Genomic DNA, 18,367 nt, shown 5'->3' on the forward strand with positions numbered 1-18,367 from the left:
ACTAACAATGCAATCGCAAACCAGAACCGCTGATTGACTCACGATACAAGGACGTACCACCAGTATTACTAGCAAAGGCGCCCAATTCCGACCAGTATAATTTTACTGATATGCAGTATTTTAGGGACTTTATCAGCTCTCTAACGATGCCGACATTGCCTAACTTACCAAACATAACAATGCCTTCCTCGTTATCGTCACTACCGAATATGCCATCCTTACCAAACATGCCAAATATGCCATCGCTTGTTTATATGAACTCTATGACAGATTCGCTAAGGAATCAATTATACCTCATGGCATATGGATCTTTAGCAACGGCAACGACAGGGTCTTTAGCAGCAACAACAGCAGGGCCCAATAGTCCTCCATCATCGGACGAAGATACCGATAACCTTAATGTATTTGGCAAACGTGACCACAACCCTGATAAAGACGAGAAACCCCGTAAAAAACGTAAAATAATTGACGAAGAGAGCAGCAAGTCTACACCCATATCTAGAGCCCGATCGATATCTCCTCGTCCATTGGCTCAAATTGCCAGTAAGTATTTGAAACGGTTACGTTTCCTCTCTCCTTCCGTCGATATGGATGGATCTTCGTCAAGTAAAGAGCCGGACTCTGTAGCCAGCTCTTCAACTCGTACTCGTCGTAGTGAATCACCAAGTCTATTCGGTGCAGAAACCCTTGAACGACCGTTTAGCTTCATGTCAACACAAGTCAGGGAGCTTTTTAGGAGAGTGCGAAGTGTGGGAAATAAAACTGTGCTTGAAGAAGCGCTGCCGGAACAGTGTCAAGAACCGCTCACACCTCTGACTCCGCTAACACCAAGATTTGACTTCTGTATCAGAGAAGAGCCAATCCTGGATAGCGTGTTCCATGCATTTTTCATTGGGGTTCGAGCTCATTTCGCGTAAGCATGCAACTTAGAGTTAAAATTAAGCAAACGGACACTCATTTTTCGGTCCTACTTTATCAAACAAACTGAAAACTTTTTCCGGTCCTGCTTTCAGGTACTGGTCATCACCGCAGCTGCACCACCACATACTGGAGAGAGTGCTGCACAAGAAGGATTGAAATATAAACCCTCATTTATAAGAAAAGATGTAGATAACAGTCCATATCGAGAAATATCAAACTAAATTTTAACACAGAATCAATCGACACGGTTATAGCCCTTTGGATTGCTTGCTCGAATAATCTTAAGGAACACCTCCTCAAGACTACTTTGACTGATGCCTAAGTCAAGAGCATGTTAGCAATGAATTAAGCAGCTAAGGAGAACCAGCATTGTATTACCCCAACTCCTGATAACATCCGGATTCGAGTCGAGATACTCTTTGACGAAAGCAGGAATGGCTGGCGTTGACGACAATGGCAGCACGAAAGTCAATGCACCTGCAGAATCGTCCTCTAGTACGGCATCTATGGTCAAGACTTTATTAGGAATCCTGTATATGAATGCTAGGACTGCATTTGGTACCTGGTACTCGTGCTTTGACAGCAGTTTTCACGACGTCCATTGCGTTGGGATCCGTCACGATCGAAATCCTGTACCCTGCACCAAATTTGGATTTCAATCCAAGGGAAGTATCGATTGCCCTCAGACGGCCGTGAGCCATTATAGCAATTTTGTCTCCTATGAAGTTATCAAAAATTGCAGTTAGGAGACAGTCTATGAGCGTACCGTATGTATGCAAGTCTAGTAATATAGGTTTTGGCTAAAAGACACAAGAAGCGTGTTTCGAAGGAAATATACTTACCTAAAACATCAGCCTCTTCCATACTATGAGTCGTAAGTACTATGACACGGTTCTTCTTGAATTTCTCGACAAAGGTCCAAACATGTCGTCGATTCACTACGGAAATCAATGTTGGTCAACTGAGAAGGGCGGAAGGAGTCGGAGTTCGCAAAGTTCGAAGATACAGAGAATATCAATCAATCTCTAAGACTCACCGGGATCCATTCCTATGTGACGAATAGTTTGGAGTGTGATCAGTAGTGCGAAGTGTTACAAGCTCAAAAGCGATCAGCAAGTACCTGTAGTTGGTTCATCCATGAAGATGATCCTGGGATCGCCGATGGTACTGATCACCATCGACAACCTTCGCTTCATGCCTTCATTGATAATTTGTTTAGTTTACTTTACTGTTTGTTTAAAATTCACTTATTCTAACGTACCACCAGAATAAGTAGCAGAACGCTGATTTTGCACAGTCAATAATCGAACTGCAGCAAGACGTTCTTGAATCAGTTGTTCATGCTGGGAGCGAGGAACACCCTTCAGCCCAGCATAGAGCTCAATACTAGGTCCGAGAATTTTTTTAGCTATAATTAGATTATAAAGTACCACCTTATGTTTTTGAAACATACTGTTCACGAGCCGTGAGCTAAGTAACAGAGTTAGTAGTGCGCAACCCGGTAACTGTAAAACCGAGACTTACATCGTCAAAAAGGATGTCGTGTTGAGGACAGCTGTTTTCAAGAGAATTGTTAGGATGCGGTATAAAGAATTTTTAAAGCAACACGTTCAAAGACTTACACTCCCATGATCTTCCGAATCAAATGCATTTGATTCTTGACACTCAAACCAAAAATCATAGCATCTCCGGCTGTAGCTTTTGTCAATCCACAAAGAATATTGATGCTGGTAGATTTGCCTGCACCGTTTTGCCCTAACATGGCAAGTCTGAGAAACAAAAATTAGTCAGGAGTGCACTCTGCCAACGACTTGGGGTATCGACTTACAGCTTTCCCTCCTGGAAATTGATGCATAGATCGCGGACAGCCACTTTTCCTCGACCGTCAGAATATTTGCCAGCAAACACGTTCTGACCAAAAACCTTTCGGAGATTTACAATTTTGACAGCAGGGAAGTCATTCTCGTCAAGAGCAGCTTTACGTTCGGCTGCGACTTCTGAGTCTTCATCGGCCTCTGGAGGTGCAGAAGATTGCTTCTTTTGTCGCGCCTAGTAAGGGAAATTTTGGGACTTCAATGAAAAATCATTTCGTCAGGGAGTAAGATTTTCAAGCTCACCAGCCATTCCGGTCCAGAAAGGCGACGAGAAAAGCGAATTCCCCAGTAATCAAAGGTCAATGGGAAATAAAATGGCTGTCGGTACCCCAACTCATTCGGAATCACACAATCAAAATACCACGTGAGCACTCCATACAGCAGAACGTTCATCAGCATGAAATACCACGCTTGGACCGGCGCCGGCAAGTCTGGCTGAACACCACCGTTATACGTTGGTAAGAGACTTGAAGTAAAAGTGGTGTAAAGAGATGACCATGGAAACCCAGGACCCGGAATAAACGTCTAGATGATGGGAGTGTTGGCCTGCTACGAATAGGATGTTTGCTTTTGGACTAGGCATACCTGTGTTAATGTATCCAGCCTTCCAGTAGTCTAAGGGTGCTTTCGTCAGTTCATCATGAAATACATTTGTATGGTTTAAATCCTACAATAGCTCACCAAAGTCGAGATATCCAAGAACATGTGGCCGAAGTTGAAGAATGGGAAGAGTACAAGAATCTTCCACCCTAGAGGGTCGACAACGCTAGGAGCCCACCAAATGTATCCTAAGGTCGAGCCTAGTTTTGATGGTTGTGTTAGTTGCAAAGCCATACAACTAAAACGGAGTGACTTACTAGAGAAAACAAATGATTCGAAGAGTAATCCGATCACAAACACGAAAATTCCTGCCAAGATAGCAATTCGGGCCTGTTTTAAGTCAAGTTGTTAATTAATTTTCTGTGCATCATCCAAATTGCGACTGATGTATAATTTTTTACCTTGGATATGAATGTAGTGAGGAAGAATGCGAACATAACCATCGCTTCTCCAAAGAGGAAGAATGTGACAAGGCTCACGCCGAAGTCAGTATTTTTGAAGGCACTAAAACCAAAAGCCCAGCCTAGGCAGACTGTAACCAAGGCAGCGAGGAAGACCAAGATCGAATTTGAAAGGTATTGACTAATCCAATAAACGGACGGTTTTAAACCTATAGATAGTTTGAATTGTTGTTGCCTCGGTTAGCTTGATTTTTTTTTGCTTTTGCATGTATTACCCATCATCTCCATCCCATTCCGGAGTTTCAATTCTTTCTCCCCGACTATAGTGTTGAGGACGATGATAAAGATGATCATCTCACTACAGAAAAAGAAGCAAGCGCCGAGACTTTGGACGATGGAGTCTGAGAGAACCTAGGGAAAAAGAAGAGCTATGAATCTCCGAATGCAGCGAGCTTTCTCAAAACAGTGAGCATTACACTGAGTGGAATCAACGGCCAATCCTTCATTTCCACATCAATGGTAGATTTTACGGTTGCAGTTGGATCGTTCAAGTATGTAATTATGGCCTCGTCCATTCCACGGATGAACGATACCACCTCACGCCCAAATACGTCTGTTCCATTTGCGGTATTTGAATAGTTATACCAGACTTGATAAGCGATATTGAGGGTGGTAGTTTGGGTGCGAGTGAATGTGATTCCCCACTTTGTAACGTTTGGATGGGCTACGGCGTACGAGTATATGAAATCACTGGAAGCTACAGGCACGATACCCTTTCGACCTGCGACACCTCCACTGGGAACAAACGTCAAGTCTGTAAAAGAAATAAAAGTGTTATTTGGGATGGGTTTATGTTGCAGATTTTCAATTGCCAAGCCTGACCAGAGAGAGGGGATTCAATAGCAAACGCTGTTTGACCTGTACGGTTGGAATTCATTGTTGAGAAGGTCTGCATGATGCCGTCGAATTGAGAGTCTCCTTGAGGCGTATACATGATATTGATGCATGCATCGTTTGGGTTCAGTCCCTGACAATTCAATACTCCAAAAAGGTCTGAAGGCGGAGGATTGACGACAGAAGCGCGTTGATTCGCGTAATCAGCTTGCTGAAATGAAATGAATGTTAGGATTGCAATTAGGAGAAACGATGCATGACTGTGCTGCCACATCATCATCAGGTACAACACACAGAAACACACCTGGAGAATGAAGAGAAGAAGCTGGAAGATCAAAGGGGCAAACAGTATTTGCGACAAAGTTGATCTCCAATATCGAATCTGAGGGTGGGAACATGGGAAGAGGAGATGGAGTTGATGTTGGTTGATGTGGTTGATAGAGACGCGGGCCAACTTGCTAACCGAATATTGAGATTTCAAAGTGCATACCTGCAGAATGGTGTTCCTTTTCATCAGGATAATCAGTTGGGAAAAGAATGCTACCAAAAAGCTCTGGTCTTTCACGGTGGTGGAGGATAGAGCCATTGCGTTTTCCTGAGGAGGGAGCTTCTCCATGTGAGGCTTGACATCGGCCATTATGTAGGTCTGCCACTGCAATCCACTCTAAATAGGTAAATGTCGAGATTATGGGATTTGCGGAGTTGGTGGCAGCGATTTTTGCTGTATCGATCTCATTGGCCAAAGCTCAACTCACTTACCAGACTCACCAAAGCCTCTGGTCTTGAGAGCAGAAATAGGGAGGACGGCTCTAAATGTTCTACAGTTCGCGTCTTTTTAGTCGTTTTCCTCGTTTCACGCATCGTCAACACGCACAATGTGCAACTTCAACAAGAACAACAAAGATATAGGACAGCGATGCATTACCTAACAAGCGTTCCCAAAGAGATTGCCAACAATCCGCGAGCTCTGAAATATCGCAGAAGGGTGCTAAATCCAAGTAAGTGTACTCACGCAAAAGTCCTTCGCGAAAGCTGATTCCCAAACTCACAATGCTTCTTTTGCAGGAACCTTTCAATTGAGCCCAGCTTTTCGAATGTTCCGAGTCGGTGCCTGGACCACCACTGCGTGTAAGTCATCTCCTTCGAATATGCCTTTAAATGTGTATGTCATGTCGGCATCAAAATCGACAACAAAATCCACAAAACATCAAACAAACTCGTACTCGTCATTCAAATCATAGGTGCCATGACTTGGCTCGTTTTGTTTGCTGACTGGGGCGATGGTTACCACTCGTTGACTCCCGTAACCTCATCAGTGTCTTTGCTCATGCTCTTTTGCTAAAGGTCATCTTGTTTCTAGGTTCGAAACGCTTACGCTCGGCAACGCGATTGGTTCTTTGGCCTGACTGAAGATGACATAGAAGGTACCGTGCTCATCAATTGCTGTTGAATCTCCGCAATAACACGAATTCTTCCTAGAACTGAGGGAACGTGGAAAAGTCGGATGAAGGGTGCTCTTGCGTTGCCAGCGCCTATATTTTAGATATTGAAAAAAATTTATATGTTAATTTAAGAAACACGTCGTAAACTGTAGCAAGTCAACAACTCCCGTCGCAGAAACCACCTTCATCATCAAAAGCACCAATAGACCGTAGAGCTGCAGTGGGCGCCATTTCTTTTTAGGAACTCGCAATGATTATTCCTAGAAAGACGTAATAGCCTCTTTGCCGGACAGCTCAGAAAGCTTTTGCAGTTCTAGGGTTTGCTGTTCATGTTGAACAGACAAACTGACTCAGAGTTTATGCTTTAGAAGATATAATGGAGTCTTTTCCTAGTCTTCCCGTGTCTAGTCAATCTATCAAGGCACCGCTGTTTGAGCTCTTGTCATTGTCGAACAAGCTAACATTTGATAATGTCTACGTGAATGGGCTCCACGCTTTGCGCCGCTGTGAAATACGCAATACCTCGGATTCGACTATAATTGTAAAGCTACGATCCAATCTTGGCAACCAGATCGCCTTCCAAGTCACAAACGAGAATCTACCCGACTATGATGATCAGCCAACTTCAAACATTATCTTATCAGATCGAATACCACGTACTTCTGCATCCTCAATTGACTCTGTAGCCGAAGATGATGGTGTTCATCGTAATCTGCCCTCAAAGCCACGCTCACGAGCATCGTCATTCTCAAATCCACGCATTAGCTCTACAAGTGGTGACAAATCAGTAGATAAAATCCTCATAGATAAGTTGAATCTCTCCGCGGAACCATCCGTCAATGTAAATCTATCATTACAAACACCATATTCCCAACAATTCAACCAACTCTTCAACTATGTCAACCACATTGATGAAGTCACTATTGAACCAGGCATGAAGCAAAAGATAATCATTGCCTTCTTGCCTGAATCTAAAGTAAAAACTCGAAGGCGGACCGAAAAGCCAGAAACGGAGGCATTTATGGCTGGACAAGACGAGAATGTCGCTGGAGAAGAATCTTTTGATTTCTTTGAAGTCAACGGGATGCTCTTCTTCTTTGGATATACTCAAAAGGCTCCAGACGCTAGCCATGCCATCACAGTGAGTGAACTTTGCTTCCCCAAAAAAATTCTTGTCGTTTAAATGGAATTATTTTATTTCTCAAGGAATGGATACCGCCTATGGTTGTAGACTTGGAAACACCAGTTTTGCCTAGCCCTGCGATGTCTCGAGTCATTATGTCCTCAAATAATAGCAAACCAACATCACCAGTCGACGATGGTGCTTTGAACGTTATATCTCCTCCCGACTACCAGTGTACAGTCAAATTCAAATCTCGAGTTTGTCGCTCGGTACTCTGGACGGATGTTAGTGAGATAGTGTTTGAAGACAGTGTTGTAGGAGGAACATACTTCAAAGACTTTACGCTTTGGAATCGATCCGAAATCGACTTGTATTGGAACCTGAATATGGTTGAAGTACCGAATGCTAAAAGCGTCCAACTTCTGGATTGTGACACGGGAGAGCTCTTGGATACAAAACCCATATCATCCTTCTCCCATCGAAGAATAAGAGTTGCGTTTAGGCCGTTGCAGCCCGGTGACTTTGGACTAGAGCTGCAATTAGAAAACTTGAATGATGCCGCCAACTTGATACCAATATTTGTTCACGCCATGGTTAGAACCGTCGTGAATGAAGAACTTTTGGTCGTTAGTACTGGCACCTCGTTAGATTTTGGAGACTGTCTTGCTGGTAACTACAGACACTACTGGAATTTTCAAACCATCACAATGATTGTACCTAGTTACTAATTCTGCACACACGTTTAAGGAACTTGGTGCAAGCAACAGCTAGTACTTCGGAATATCTCAGAATCGAATTTGGATGTGGAATTCTCGTCTGACTATGCCGATGTCATTTTCCAGCTCAAGGTAGATGACGTAGAACATAGTGACAGCCAACAGAATGACAATGATACGGTAGAACCAATTCGAGAAATCGATAATCACGTAGCGGAAAGTGATGAAGAATCCAACTCGGATTCCTCTCCACAGTCCTCGCCAACGCTCAAACCATCTACCCTCAAATCAAACGAAATGTCTCATTCTAGCTCGCTGGACGTTTTAGAGATGTTCCAGGCTCAGTCAGGTACTGCGGAAATCTCACCCGATATTTCAGCACCAAACCAAACAGATGAGCTGACATACATAGAGGAGATGGTTCTCAAACCTGGCTCCGAACGAATCGTTGAAGTATTTTATAAACCTCAAAAGGATAATTTCACTCCAGATTTCCGTGGTGGTCGTCTTACTAGAAGGAGCTTCCGCATATTTTTGACATACACGGTTTTAGGGAGCTCAACGCCCGAAAAGAAGACAATTCAGTGCAAGGCTAGAACCTGCACCTCCTTTATCGATGTCTCGCCACACGAAGTCACCTTTGGAGACACGGATGTCGGAACCTTGAAGTCATGCCCATTGCTAATAACAAATGTCGCCGATCTCAATGCTAGGATTGAGTTGCGATTTATATCCAAGGTCCTTAATACGTATCGTGATGAGCTCGTCATCCCACCACGACAATCAGTAGAAGTCAAGGTTGATATCTATCCTCGAAAAGTAAATCCCGACTATAGCAAACAAATAACGGTGGTGAATCTCACCAATCGAGACAATGACCAGGTAGTAGAGGTCAGATCCAATAACATAGACAAAAATCGAGTCACCTTTCATTCCCTATTTTATCGAATATTGACGCCGTCCAACACGAATTTTATTGATTTCGGTGGTCTGGTTTTGAACGCACCAGCCGTACGCACCTTTATACTGGACAATATATCAGCCAAACCTTTAGTCTTGGAATTATCAACTTCAATGTCAGAAGAAATGCTACTGTTTGTCAAGACTGACACGTTAGTAGGTCGTGATAGCGAAGCTACACCTTCGTTGCAACGACGAGAGAAATTGTTAGACATGAGCAATCGTAAACTCGACTCTGATACAGCTAATGGCACAAAAAGCTCTGAGAGCCCAGCTACGGACTTGGAGGATTCTGAGAATTCAGCAGTGAGTGATGAATGATTGATTCCAGCATCTATCAAAACACAGCTAAATCCTTTGTTTCAGCAATCTCCTACTACTGCTCCGCCTCGACTCAGATCTCAAATGCCTTCGGAGCGTCTCGAGGCAACGGAAAGGACTCAATATCTTGACCTTGCCTCGACAGTGTCGGATAAACGCTCACCTCGCAGGAGAGGTACTGGGCGCACGTCCACGGTGGCAGTTCCTCACCGAAATCTCAGCCGAGATCGTGAAAACAGGGAATACGTCCCCGATGGTGAGAATCAGTTCTCATTAGCTTTGCTTGATTGATTTAGCATCACTGACAAAGGGTAATGCAAATTATAGCAACCATTACACTTGATACCAAACTTAGCGGTGAAGATGAGCGCAGCCGCCCATCTCGGCTGCCTGACCAAGGACGTCCTTCACGAAACGGTCTGCTATCTAATGGTAACAATTATATTTCAGTCAACGTCACAGCCAGCAATAGCAATAATGCAGAAGGTGAAGAAGTCGAGTCAAGAATGCCAGTCAGTAAACTCATAACTAGCCTAGAAACCACCACTGGTGTCTCACCACCTCTATTTCCCAAAATATCCGCCGAAGAAAAGTTTGTACGAGCTCAACTCTTGCTTCGACGTGAACTGGAACTGGCCGTATCCGAAAACAGACTCGTGCCAGCTAAAAGAGTTCTGATACAACCTCAGTCTCAACTAATGGTTGTTGTGGTCTTTACCCCCTTATCGACCAATAGGCCGATGGTACAGAGCAAGCCTCGAAAGTTTGATGGACGAGTATTTATGAAACTCGTCGAATTTGATCGTAGTATAAGACAGCCGCAGTTCGAGGCCTTGCTTCAAGGAGAATCTATACCCGTTAGGGAGTTTTTAGTCAGATGCTCGATATGTAGGTCAGTCATGGAACTAGGTCAAAAGCACATCAACTTTGGCACGCTCGTGAAGAATGAGAGAAGAACGAAAACTATAGTAATAAGAAACAACTCCGAGATACACCTTTTGTATGCAATCCGTAAGTCCGGAACTGTAGCCTCCGGCGACGTGATTATTGGAGAAGGAAGATTTGGTATATTACGTAGTTTAGCTCAAAAGGAGGTAGAATTTGTATTTGATCCATCCTTATCTGGCGCCTTCCAAGAGCGCCTAAAGGTGGAGAATGTCATGGATCATACCAACGACCAGCTGCTATCCTTGAAGGCCCAGATTCGAAAACCGTCAAACTTCTTTTTACAGGCAATGACGATCGACTTTGGTGCATGCCTCATAGATAACGAATCTCTTCAACCTCAGAGTATAGTCGTATCCAATACGTCGTCCAAGCAATCCCGTCTTATGGAAGTGAGGGTAGAATTGGCTGACACAGTATACAAGTATTTTGACCTTCGAGTTCGCTTCGAGGCAGTATCGAACGGTGACGTTGGTGACCAGGATAGTATCGACGAGAATCGTGCTCGTCGTGTAGTACTCAGCAAAGCTTCAGAGGAGAAACTGGAGCAGTTAGAGCAGAAGCTTAAGATTGCAACTCGTAAGGGTCGGCCCGAAAAGATTCGTAAACTTGCTGACCAGATTGACCGTCTGAAGAGCGGGCTCGATGATAATCTATTCGACACGGACAATGCTACGTCGTCTGTCTCTGAAGCACTGACAGGATCGCCCATTCCGTCTCAGGTACCCACGCCGACAACTGAGCCGTTTTTCAGTCCTCCGACTCAAGCCAACTCAACGTTGGGTTCGAACGACAATATCTCTATAACTAGTCGTGATGCTGTAGATGCCAGAGTCTCTGCCGTATCTTTTACCCGCATTGCCGCAATACCGCCTCGGCCACGAATCCGAGTAACAGATCATTCCATTATATTTCCATTGGATCCTCGAGAAGTACAAACTGTGCTGGTTCGTATCACACCGGTAAAAAGACAGTCCCCCCATATTACTGACCTGGATGAGCCAACTGGGTCAGAGAGCCTCTCTTGTCGGATTCTTGTGCATGAGCACCGCAACACTGATTCGCTCAAAGTGCTGAAACTAAAGGCCGTCGTTTGTTATGATCAAGCCTCATATATAGACGAATCTTCGCGTCTCAGGATTGGAAATAGCCATGATGACGATACGCCCAACCTTGACGCACCAGATTTATCAACTCGTGGCTCGTCGTGGGTACGGTTTTCCGAAGGGTCAGACATCCAGAAGTCCGACTCACCATCTGAGAGTAAACCCGAATTATCTTCTGTTTCTGATTCTCGTAGTAAACTGACCGAAAGTGCCACCAACACTCAGAGTGTATCTGGCATTAGCCAAGGAGGAAATGGAAGCATAATCACCCATGATAGAGCGCTTACATCGTCTCCTGTCCAGCATACCGAGTCGTCGGTGTTAACGTCACCAGCAGGCTCAACTCCTGTTGTCGACCAGCAATCAATCAGACTTATAGTAGAACTTCCTTTTATTGATTTAGGACGAGTAGAGGAAGGAATCCGTCGTGACTGCTATTTTACCCTTGTCAATCCACATAAGTTGCCGGTTGACTACGTGTTGTCCAAAGACGCAGAGGCTTTAGTCTTACCAGCAGTCATGGGCCGTATAGAGGGCTCTCAAAGCAAACGAATTGACTTGTCTATCCTTTCATCGAAATTAGGACGACAATCGTGGTCGCTATCAGTGAACTTCTTCCATGATGTCGAGACCGTCACTTTCTCTGCGTATGTCACTGCCAAGGAATACGTACGATTTCCGTCTTTGGGCAATCTGGATAACACAGGGGCTTGGGATTTGGGCGACTGCTTTGTCGATCCAACCAAGAAATATGCCAAGGTGTTGGGTTTAATAACGGAGGTGCGGATGTATTTTCATGTCATCTTGTTCAGCTCTACGTATTGACATTGTCTCAATATTCACAATTTTTTGCTTTCCACTGTGATAGAATGTAACTAATCAGGATATTGCTGTCACTGCCACATCAAACTTGGCTCAACAATGTTTGATATTTGCTGATCAGGCCTTGGAAACTCCAGTAGTTGAATTTATGCTTCGTCAAAAATCGACTACAACGTTTTATGTAGCACTACAACCATACGTATCCCGCCGACCAACCGAAAAAGCAGTATTATCCACAGCTTCTTCTACACCCAATACGACACCATCAACACCGTCTACACAAGACAGGCCTCTCGAGCCTGGTGATCGAAGTAAGGATGGGTCTCGAGTCCGACTAAGTGCTGACGAAAGTCGTAATCTAGTTGGTGGATTGCGATTTATTGTGCAAACAAGGGAGACCAACGAATCAATGCTGACGTTGCTCACTCAGACCATAAAGTTTACAGCTCTGATAGGACAGTCATTGTTTAACGTCTCAGAGACTCTGGTAGACTTTGGTCGAACTTGTCGTCTCAAAGACAAGTACGAGAAGACTCTACGTCTCTATAATATATCGCATCGACTGCCACTAGTATGTAACGTCAGTAGCTCCTCGTTAAACTTACGAACCTCATCTGCTACTGTATATGTTCCACGGTCTGAAAATGCCAGCTCCGTTGAGTTTACCATAAAGCTAGATGCTCAACTAAATGGGTTTATCGAAGAATCACTCACCATTGTAAATGCTAACAACACTTCACAAGTCGTTGTCGTAAAAGTGAGGCTCTTTGTCGATCCGAGTATTGTATTAGTGTCACAGAACCTCATAGAGTGGAACGAAGTGTATGTAGGTCCTCCATTTCCCGACGTGCTTGGTTCTTCAGCCAACGGTGTCATTGGTTTGATGAAGCCTAAATCCTCGGACATTATCCCCTCGTATGAACAGTCATTCGAGCTAGAGAATCTGTCAGACGAACTCATTGAGATATTACCAAGAAGTGACTTGAAGATTCACGTCAGATGGGTAGTAACTCGTCGGGCGGGATTCGTAATCTCTAGAAATCCTACAGGTGTTGACGGAAAGGTAGAGGATGACGTGAATGATGATGAAATGCAATTAGTCGCTTATGAGCAACAGACAGATGTCGAGCCCGATATATTAGATGCAAATGACGGCAACTTGGCGATAGAAGGATTGGTCGGTCCTCATTTACTGTTGCATCCACGACAAAGAGCTATTGGATTCGTCACCGTACCTCAGCCATCTAATATTGTACTCGACTCAGAAGATCCGGGTCACTTTGTCACTTGTGATGGATATTTGATATTGGATCATGCAGAAAGACGGACGTCATTGCAGCTCATTCAGTTGCGAGCTCGGTATTGTCAGTCTATTGGAGACATTCACCCATCTGTTATTGATCTGAAAACCGTAAGTACTCGGTTGAACACAATTTTCAGTGATTTTAAGGATTTCAGCTTTTCTGTAGCGCACAGTTACTACCATTTTGTTTGGCAACGATATAGGTCAGGATCGGAGACCGTGTAAAATTCAGCTTTTCTGCAACGAATCAGGCCGACATTCCGCTTGCTTTTGAGTTGTGGTTACCAAGTTGTATAGAGATAGAGGGTGACTTCAGAATAGTAGATCAGTCTGACGAGGACTCTCAGCATATCATTCTCTGTCCCAACTCTTCCATCCCCCCTCGATCAGTGCAAATGATCGAAGCTCTTTTCATTGGCAAGAAGAATATTCCCCGCAACAATCAAGCATATTCTATTGAATTCCACAACCTTTTTAATGCGAAGAATGTATTGACTGTTGATATATCCGCCACCTTGGCAAGTTTCGAGTTACGTTTTGACAGATTGTCGAACGGTGAACTTGTCTTGCCGGCATTGACTCATCCATCGACGACTTCCTCTCCTTCCGCCTGTGACGCATGGTTCTCAATCACCAATCCAGGGGAGGATGAAGTAAAGTTTGAAGTGGGAGTAAATGTAGTTTCAGAGTTTAGTCATCTAGTGCGTATAGAGGTATTGAGCAGGTCTACAAACTCCCCTCTAGACACAGGCGCCATAACTTTAGGTGCCAATTCTTCCATTGATGTGCGAGTCCGGGCCTTTGCTTGTGAATCTCGTCTCTCAACCAATGATTCTCGCTCGATGGATGAGGGTGGTCAAGTGTGGGCTGAAGTTTTGATTGATGGTATGTGGAGACCGTAGAGCACTTAAGCCGTCTAGGGGAAATTCTTACCTTCTTCTCAACCTAATAGCCGAGCGCATACCCATTCGTGGGCGTCTCGTTGAAGGACCTTCCTTCACCTTGTCTGAGTCTCGATTAGTCTTTAATCCTCGAAAACTCAAAGAGACCAATCAATCATCAGTAACAATCGCAAATCTATTGTCTCTCCTTCCCTTACGTTTCCAAATTAAGATCGAGTTTCCAATGGAGATTCCCGCTGATACTGAGCTGATTCGAGTAGCACCTCTCGATGCCAACATGTGTGGAGTAGTTGAGGCAAGCTCGAAGTTAGCCATATCTATAGAGCTCATGTATTCAGACATTGCTGCACTATCCGAGGATATAAAGCTGCTGGTCATAGATGTAGACGCTGTATTACGACCCCCTCAAATAATCTTACTTGCTATTGCTGAGCCGGAAGACTTGGTCGAAGTCAATAGTCCTAGGATTCAAGCACAAGAGGGCAGTATTGTGGAAGCTGTTGCACTTCAAGACATGTCTGCTGCCGAATCTGGTGAAGAAAGAGAATCATTTTGGTATGTTATTTGGCTTCTAGCCGTTCTTCCAAGTTTCACCTTTTGCTGATAATCTCGGATGGTATTACAATGACATCATAGGGACGCCCAATCTACCGCTTCTGCATCATCAGCAGAAAGTGCCGAATCGGTAGAACTTGTCGAAACAGAAACCCCCAGGATGCCAGAAAACAGTCCGCGTCCAGCTGACGCGGTGACTGCCACATTGTTAGCACCGAACAGTGTACGACGCGATAGGAAGCTTCCTGTCTTCTTGCTGAAAGGCTGCAAGAGAGTGGATGACAACGTCAATAATCTATACGAGTTGGAATTGGGCCAGCAAGACTTGAGTACGACATCCATAAATCGTAAAATTGGATTAGAAAACGTCTCGTCGGAACGAGTATCTTTCCGCCTAAAGCTTCTGACCAACTCAGACCTCGCGTGGCTCTCCTTCAACCGAGCAGAAGGCGTCCTGGATCCGGGACCGCAGGAAACGCCTTATCCTATAACTCTAAACATGACTGCAGCAACCAGAGGCACTTACACCACGTATTTAACCATTGAAAATATTGACAATCCCTCTGACTCGAAGCTAGTTCGCATATCCATGGAAGTGGTGCCTCGTCAGAATATCCGACGAACTCCAGCTCTACCGTCTGCTACCACTGGATCAAATGTACCATCTACCGAACCAATAAGCCACGTGTTTGATGTACTGGTCAACGGTGTAGATGCAGAACAGACTCATATTGAAATGGATAATCTTTACTATGAAGCTGACTACGTCGCACGTAGTATGGTCATTTATAATCGTGAAAGTGTCCCACTTCAATTCACAGTAACGTCCAACGTAGCATTTGATGAACCCAGTGAATTGGTTTTTTCAATATCACGGACGGGAGCCAGGCTATTCCGTAAGTTGGTAGTAGAACCTGAAAGCCATGTCCGCGTCTTTGTACGGTATCGACCTTCAAAAGGAAGTGATTATTGGAATAGTAAAAGCTCAGGATCATTGTCGCTCAGGGACGCCACTCGACCCGATGAACGAAATATGGAAGTCTATGTGAATTGTAGGCTCGTTAAGGATTATCAAAAGATTGTTGCCGTGAAAGCTGTAGTACGGCATCCTCAGATATCCTTGTCAACTTCGAGCTTGCTGTTTACGGGTACTGTAAAGCCAACAGAAAATGGATTAGTGGTAGATGTCCAGCCGGAATCTGCAAGTATTGTACTGTCTAATCTGCTAGCAGATGACATGGAGTTTGCCGTTATCAATGACACAGCTTATTTCGACATCAAGTCGTTGGATGCACCGATGGGTTCAATATCAGATTCTGTCCAGATTACAGGACTCATGGGTATCATTGCTCCGGGTCAGAGCACTCGCTTGGCAATATCCATCAATCGAGATGCTCTTCTCCGTCATGCTGACACATTACGCAAGGTATTTCCATCACAGAAGTGCCATTTGTGAATGTTCCTGATCGGGTCTGATCTCAAAATAGGACAAGTACGTGGTGGAGCACCTGAACATTTACAATCGCCGAAGACCCAGTGAAAAGTACTGGCTTGTTCTGAAACTCTCGTTTGGCCACATACGAGACTTTGAGGTACAAACATGAAGGTTGTTGCCTTCATTGGAAAATCTAACGCAATGTCGTAGATGGCGTCAGGGTCAAAGAGAGCCTTCTCTACCATTGAGCAACATGTGGCTAACTTTCTTCGCTACGCTACCAAAGATTCCAGCTTGTTAAGTGTCAACGAGGTCGAGGATCAATTGGTTGGGGTATGTCACAAATACATTACTCTCATGGATGTTTTCTTACCATGATGTTGAATTTCTTGGTAGAGCCAACACACTACGGCTCAAGACCTTCACTTTTTGTACATTTACGTTGTCGATCAGCTTATTCATTTCGGAACCCGAGAACACGCATCAGAAGCATATATGAGATTGGCACATCTGCTGTTTAGGTACGAATCTTTTGATGTCGCTTCTTTGAACATGTTGGGGTAATAAGTTTCAATGTAGGTCGTTATTTTCGTTGCCAGTGTTCCGAGATGCTCCAGAGACGAAATTAGCTCCTGGATTAGTTCGTTGGGTATGATCGACGTTATGCAAGAATATGCTAGGCCAGCCGAAGTCTAAGTCTCTTTTCCCTGAAAATAGGTCCACACCTTGCATTACTTTCTTCAGTTTTTCCCCCATCGAAATGAATATGTATTGCCACTACGCCAACTTCATCAATCATTATACTCTCGTACATGATACTATGTACTAATAAGAAATTGTAATTATGTTATATATGAGAAGCCAACAGTAGCCACTTGTGCCGTCCACTTTGTTACTTTGTTGCAAAATAATCAATTCTGTTGTCAGATGCTAGATCTACGGGATCAGATTTCAGAGGGTGCATGTCTTCGTCTCTCAGTCCTCACTTATAAAAAACGCAACTTCAAAAGACAGGATGGAGACTGCAATTTTATTGTTGAAGCCAGAGGTTGCTAGAATCGAAGACGAAGTGGCACATGAAGTCAAGCAATCAGGCTTTCGCATCCTGCAGGTGAGATCTGTTCGAGATCAAGTTTCCGTTCGCAATATCATCAACTCGAGTTTTCTTTCAAAAGAGACGACGTTTACAGCTGACGAGGGAACAGGCAGAAGATTTTCTCGACATTCAAAATGAGAATCAGACGGAGGATGCTGCTGCATTTTTGGCCAGGCGTGTATCGTGTTTCTACATTGGAATTAAACGCATAAATACTAATTGTTTTCCGTAACCAGTGGCCCAGTCGTAACGCTTCTCCTTCGCGGTGAGAATCTAATAGATGGATTGAAGAAACTGGTTGGACCCATTGCAGCTGCCGTGGACAAGTCTATTGCCTCAAAGAGGTGTGAGAGCACTCCTTGTTGCATTTGGCAAGTCGCAAACAGATGCTAACAATAACATATGAGCAGTTTACGATCGAAATATAGTACTAGTGCATCTACAGACGGATTCCACTCCAGTGACTCAAAAGCCATGGCTGACCGTGAAGTCAGATTCTTTTTCCCTGAAGGTATGTTGGCTGCTTTGTTTCTCCAATGTCGGCACTAACATATTTTACATTTTGTTAGCCGTTGTAGATCCGTTACCAGAAACAGAGAATGTTCAGGCCTTCTTGGAAGACTCTCTCTATCCAGTATTGACAAAAGGGTTGACACAATTGTGCAAGGAGAAGCCAGAAAACCCAACAGTGAGCATTAAAAGTTGGTGGTTCAAGCAAACATGTATTCAAACCTGTACTAAATTTGCTTTCTGCTTGTAGGCCTGGTTGGGTCAATGGCTGTTGGAGAACAATCCCAACAAACCACAAGTGACTGAACCCGAAAGCGACTAGTTCGCAGTAGATGCACACTGTATAAATGATGAAGATGTACATGCCTGTATTTTACTATTGTACTTTCAATTTTGCTTGACAACGCGTTCTCTGTGTTGCAGTGGTTTTGGCTTTGAAAT

At 44.1% G+C, this 18,367-nt stretch overlaps 2 protein-coding genes across 2 annotated transcripts; one reads left to right on the forward strand and one right to left on the reverse strand.

Moving 5' to 3' along the window:
• Nucleotides 1-1,156: 1,156 nt before the first annotated feature.
• SmJEL517_g04789 (uncharacterized protein) lies at nucleotides 1,157-5,327 on the reverse strand (the record flags this gene model as incomplete). The annotated part of the gene is made up of 21 exons (XM_031170717.1): nucleotides 1,157-1,239; nucleotides 1,300-1,425; nucleotides 1,484-1,639; nucleotides 1,764-1,859; nucleotides 1,958-1,969; nucleotides 2,042-2,119; nucleotides 2,183-2,307; nucleotides 2,375-2,391; nucleotides 2,446-2,476; nucleotides 2,544-2,690; nucleotides 2,750-2,970; nucleotides 3,039-3,320; nucleotides 3,381-3,410; nucleotides 3,477-3,595; nucleotides 3,653-3,725; nucleotides 3,797-4,005; nucleotides 4,072-4,207; nucleotides 4,273-4,610; nucleotides 4,679-4,901; nucleotides 4,963-5,148; nucleotides 5,181-5,327. 21 exons carry the CDS (start codon nucleotides 5,325-5,327, stop codon nucleotides 1,157-1,159), a joined length of 2,835 nt encoding a protein of 944 aa, XP_031023347.1.
• A 279-nt stretch (nucleotides 5,328-5,606) lies between these two features.
• YNK1 (nucleoside-diphosphate kinase) lies at nucleotides 5,607-18,248 on the forward strand (the record flags this gene model as incomplete). Its single annotated transcript, XM_031170718.1, has 20 exons — nucleotides 5,607-5,688; nucleotides 5,756-5,818; nucleotides 5,932-5,993; nucleotides 6,051-6,114; nucleotides 6,501-7,273; nucleotides 7,339-7,924; nucleotides 8,003-9,237; nucleotides 9,298-9,508; nucleotides 9,580-12,083; nucleotides 12,172-13,536; nucleotides 13,632-14,313; nucleotides 14,381-14,885; nucleotides 14,967-16,311; nucleotides 16,373-16,477; nucleotides 16,531-16,653; nucleotides 16,717-16,841; nucleotides 17,653-17,760; nucleotides 17,827-17,927; nucleotides 17,986-18,104; nucleotides 18,177-18,248. The coding sequence occupies 20 exons, from the start codon at nucleotides 5,607-5,609 to the stop codon at nucleotides 18,246-18,248; spliced, it is 10,230 nt and encodes a 3,409-aa protein (XP_031023321.1).
• Between the last annotated feature and the right edge of the window lie 119 nt (nucleotides 18,249-18,367).

The sequence above is a fragment of the Synchytrium microbalum genome, assembly GCF_006535985.1.
Source record: "Synchytrium microbalum strain JEL517 chromosome Unknown SmJEL517_scf0035, whole genome shotgun sequence".
Taxonomy (NCBI): Eukaryota; Fungi; Chytridiomycota; class Chytridiomycetes; order Synchytriales; family Synchytriaceae; genus Synchytrium; species Synchytrium microbalum.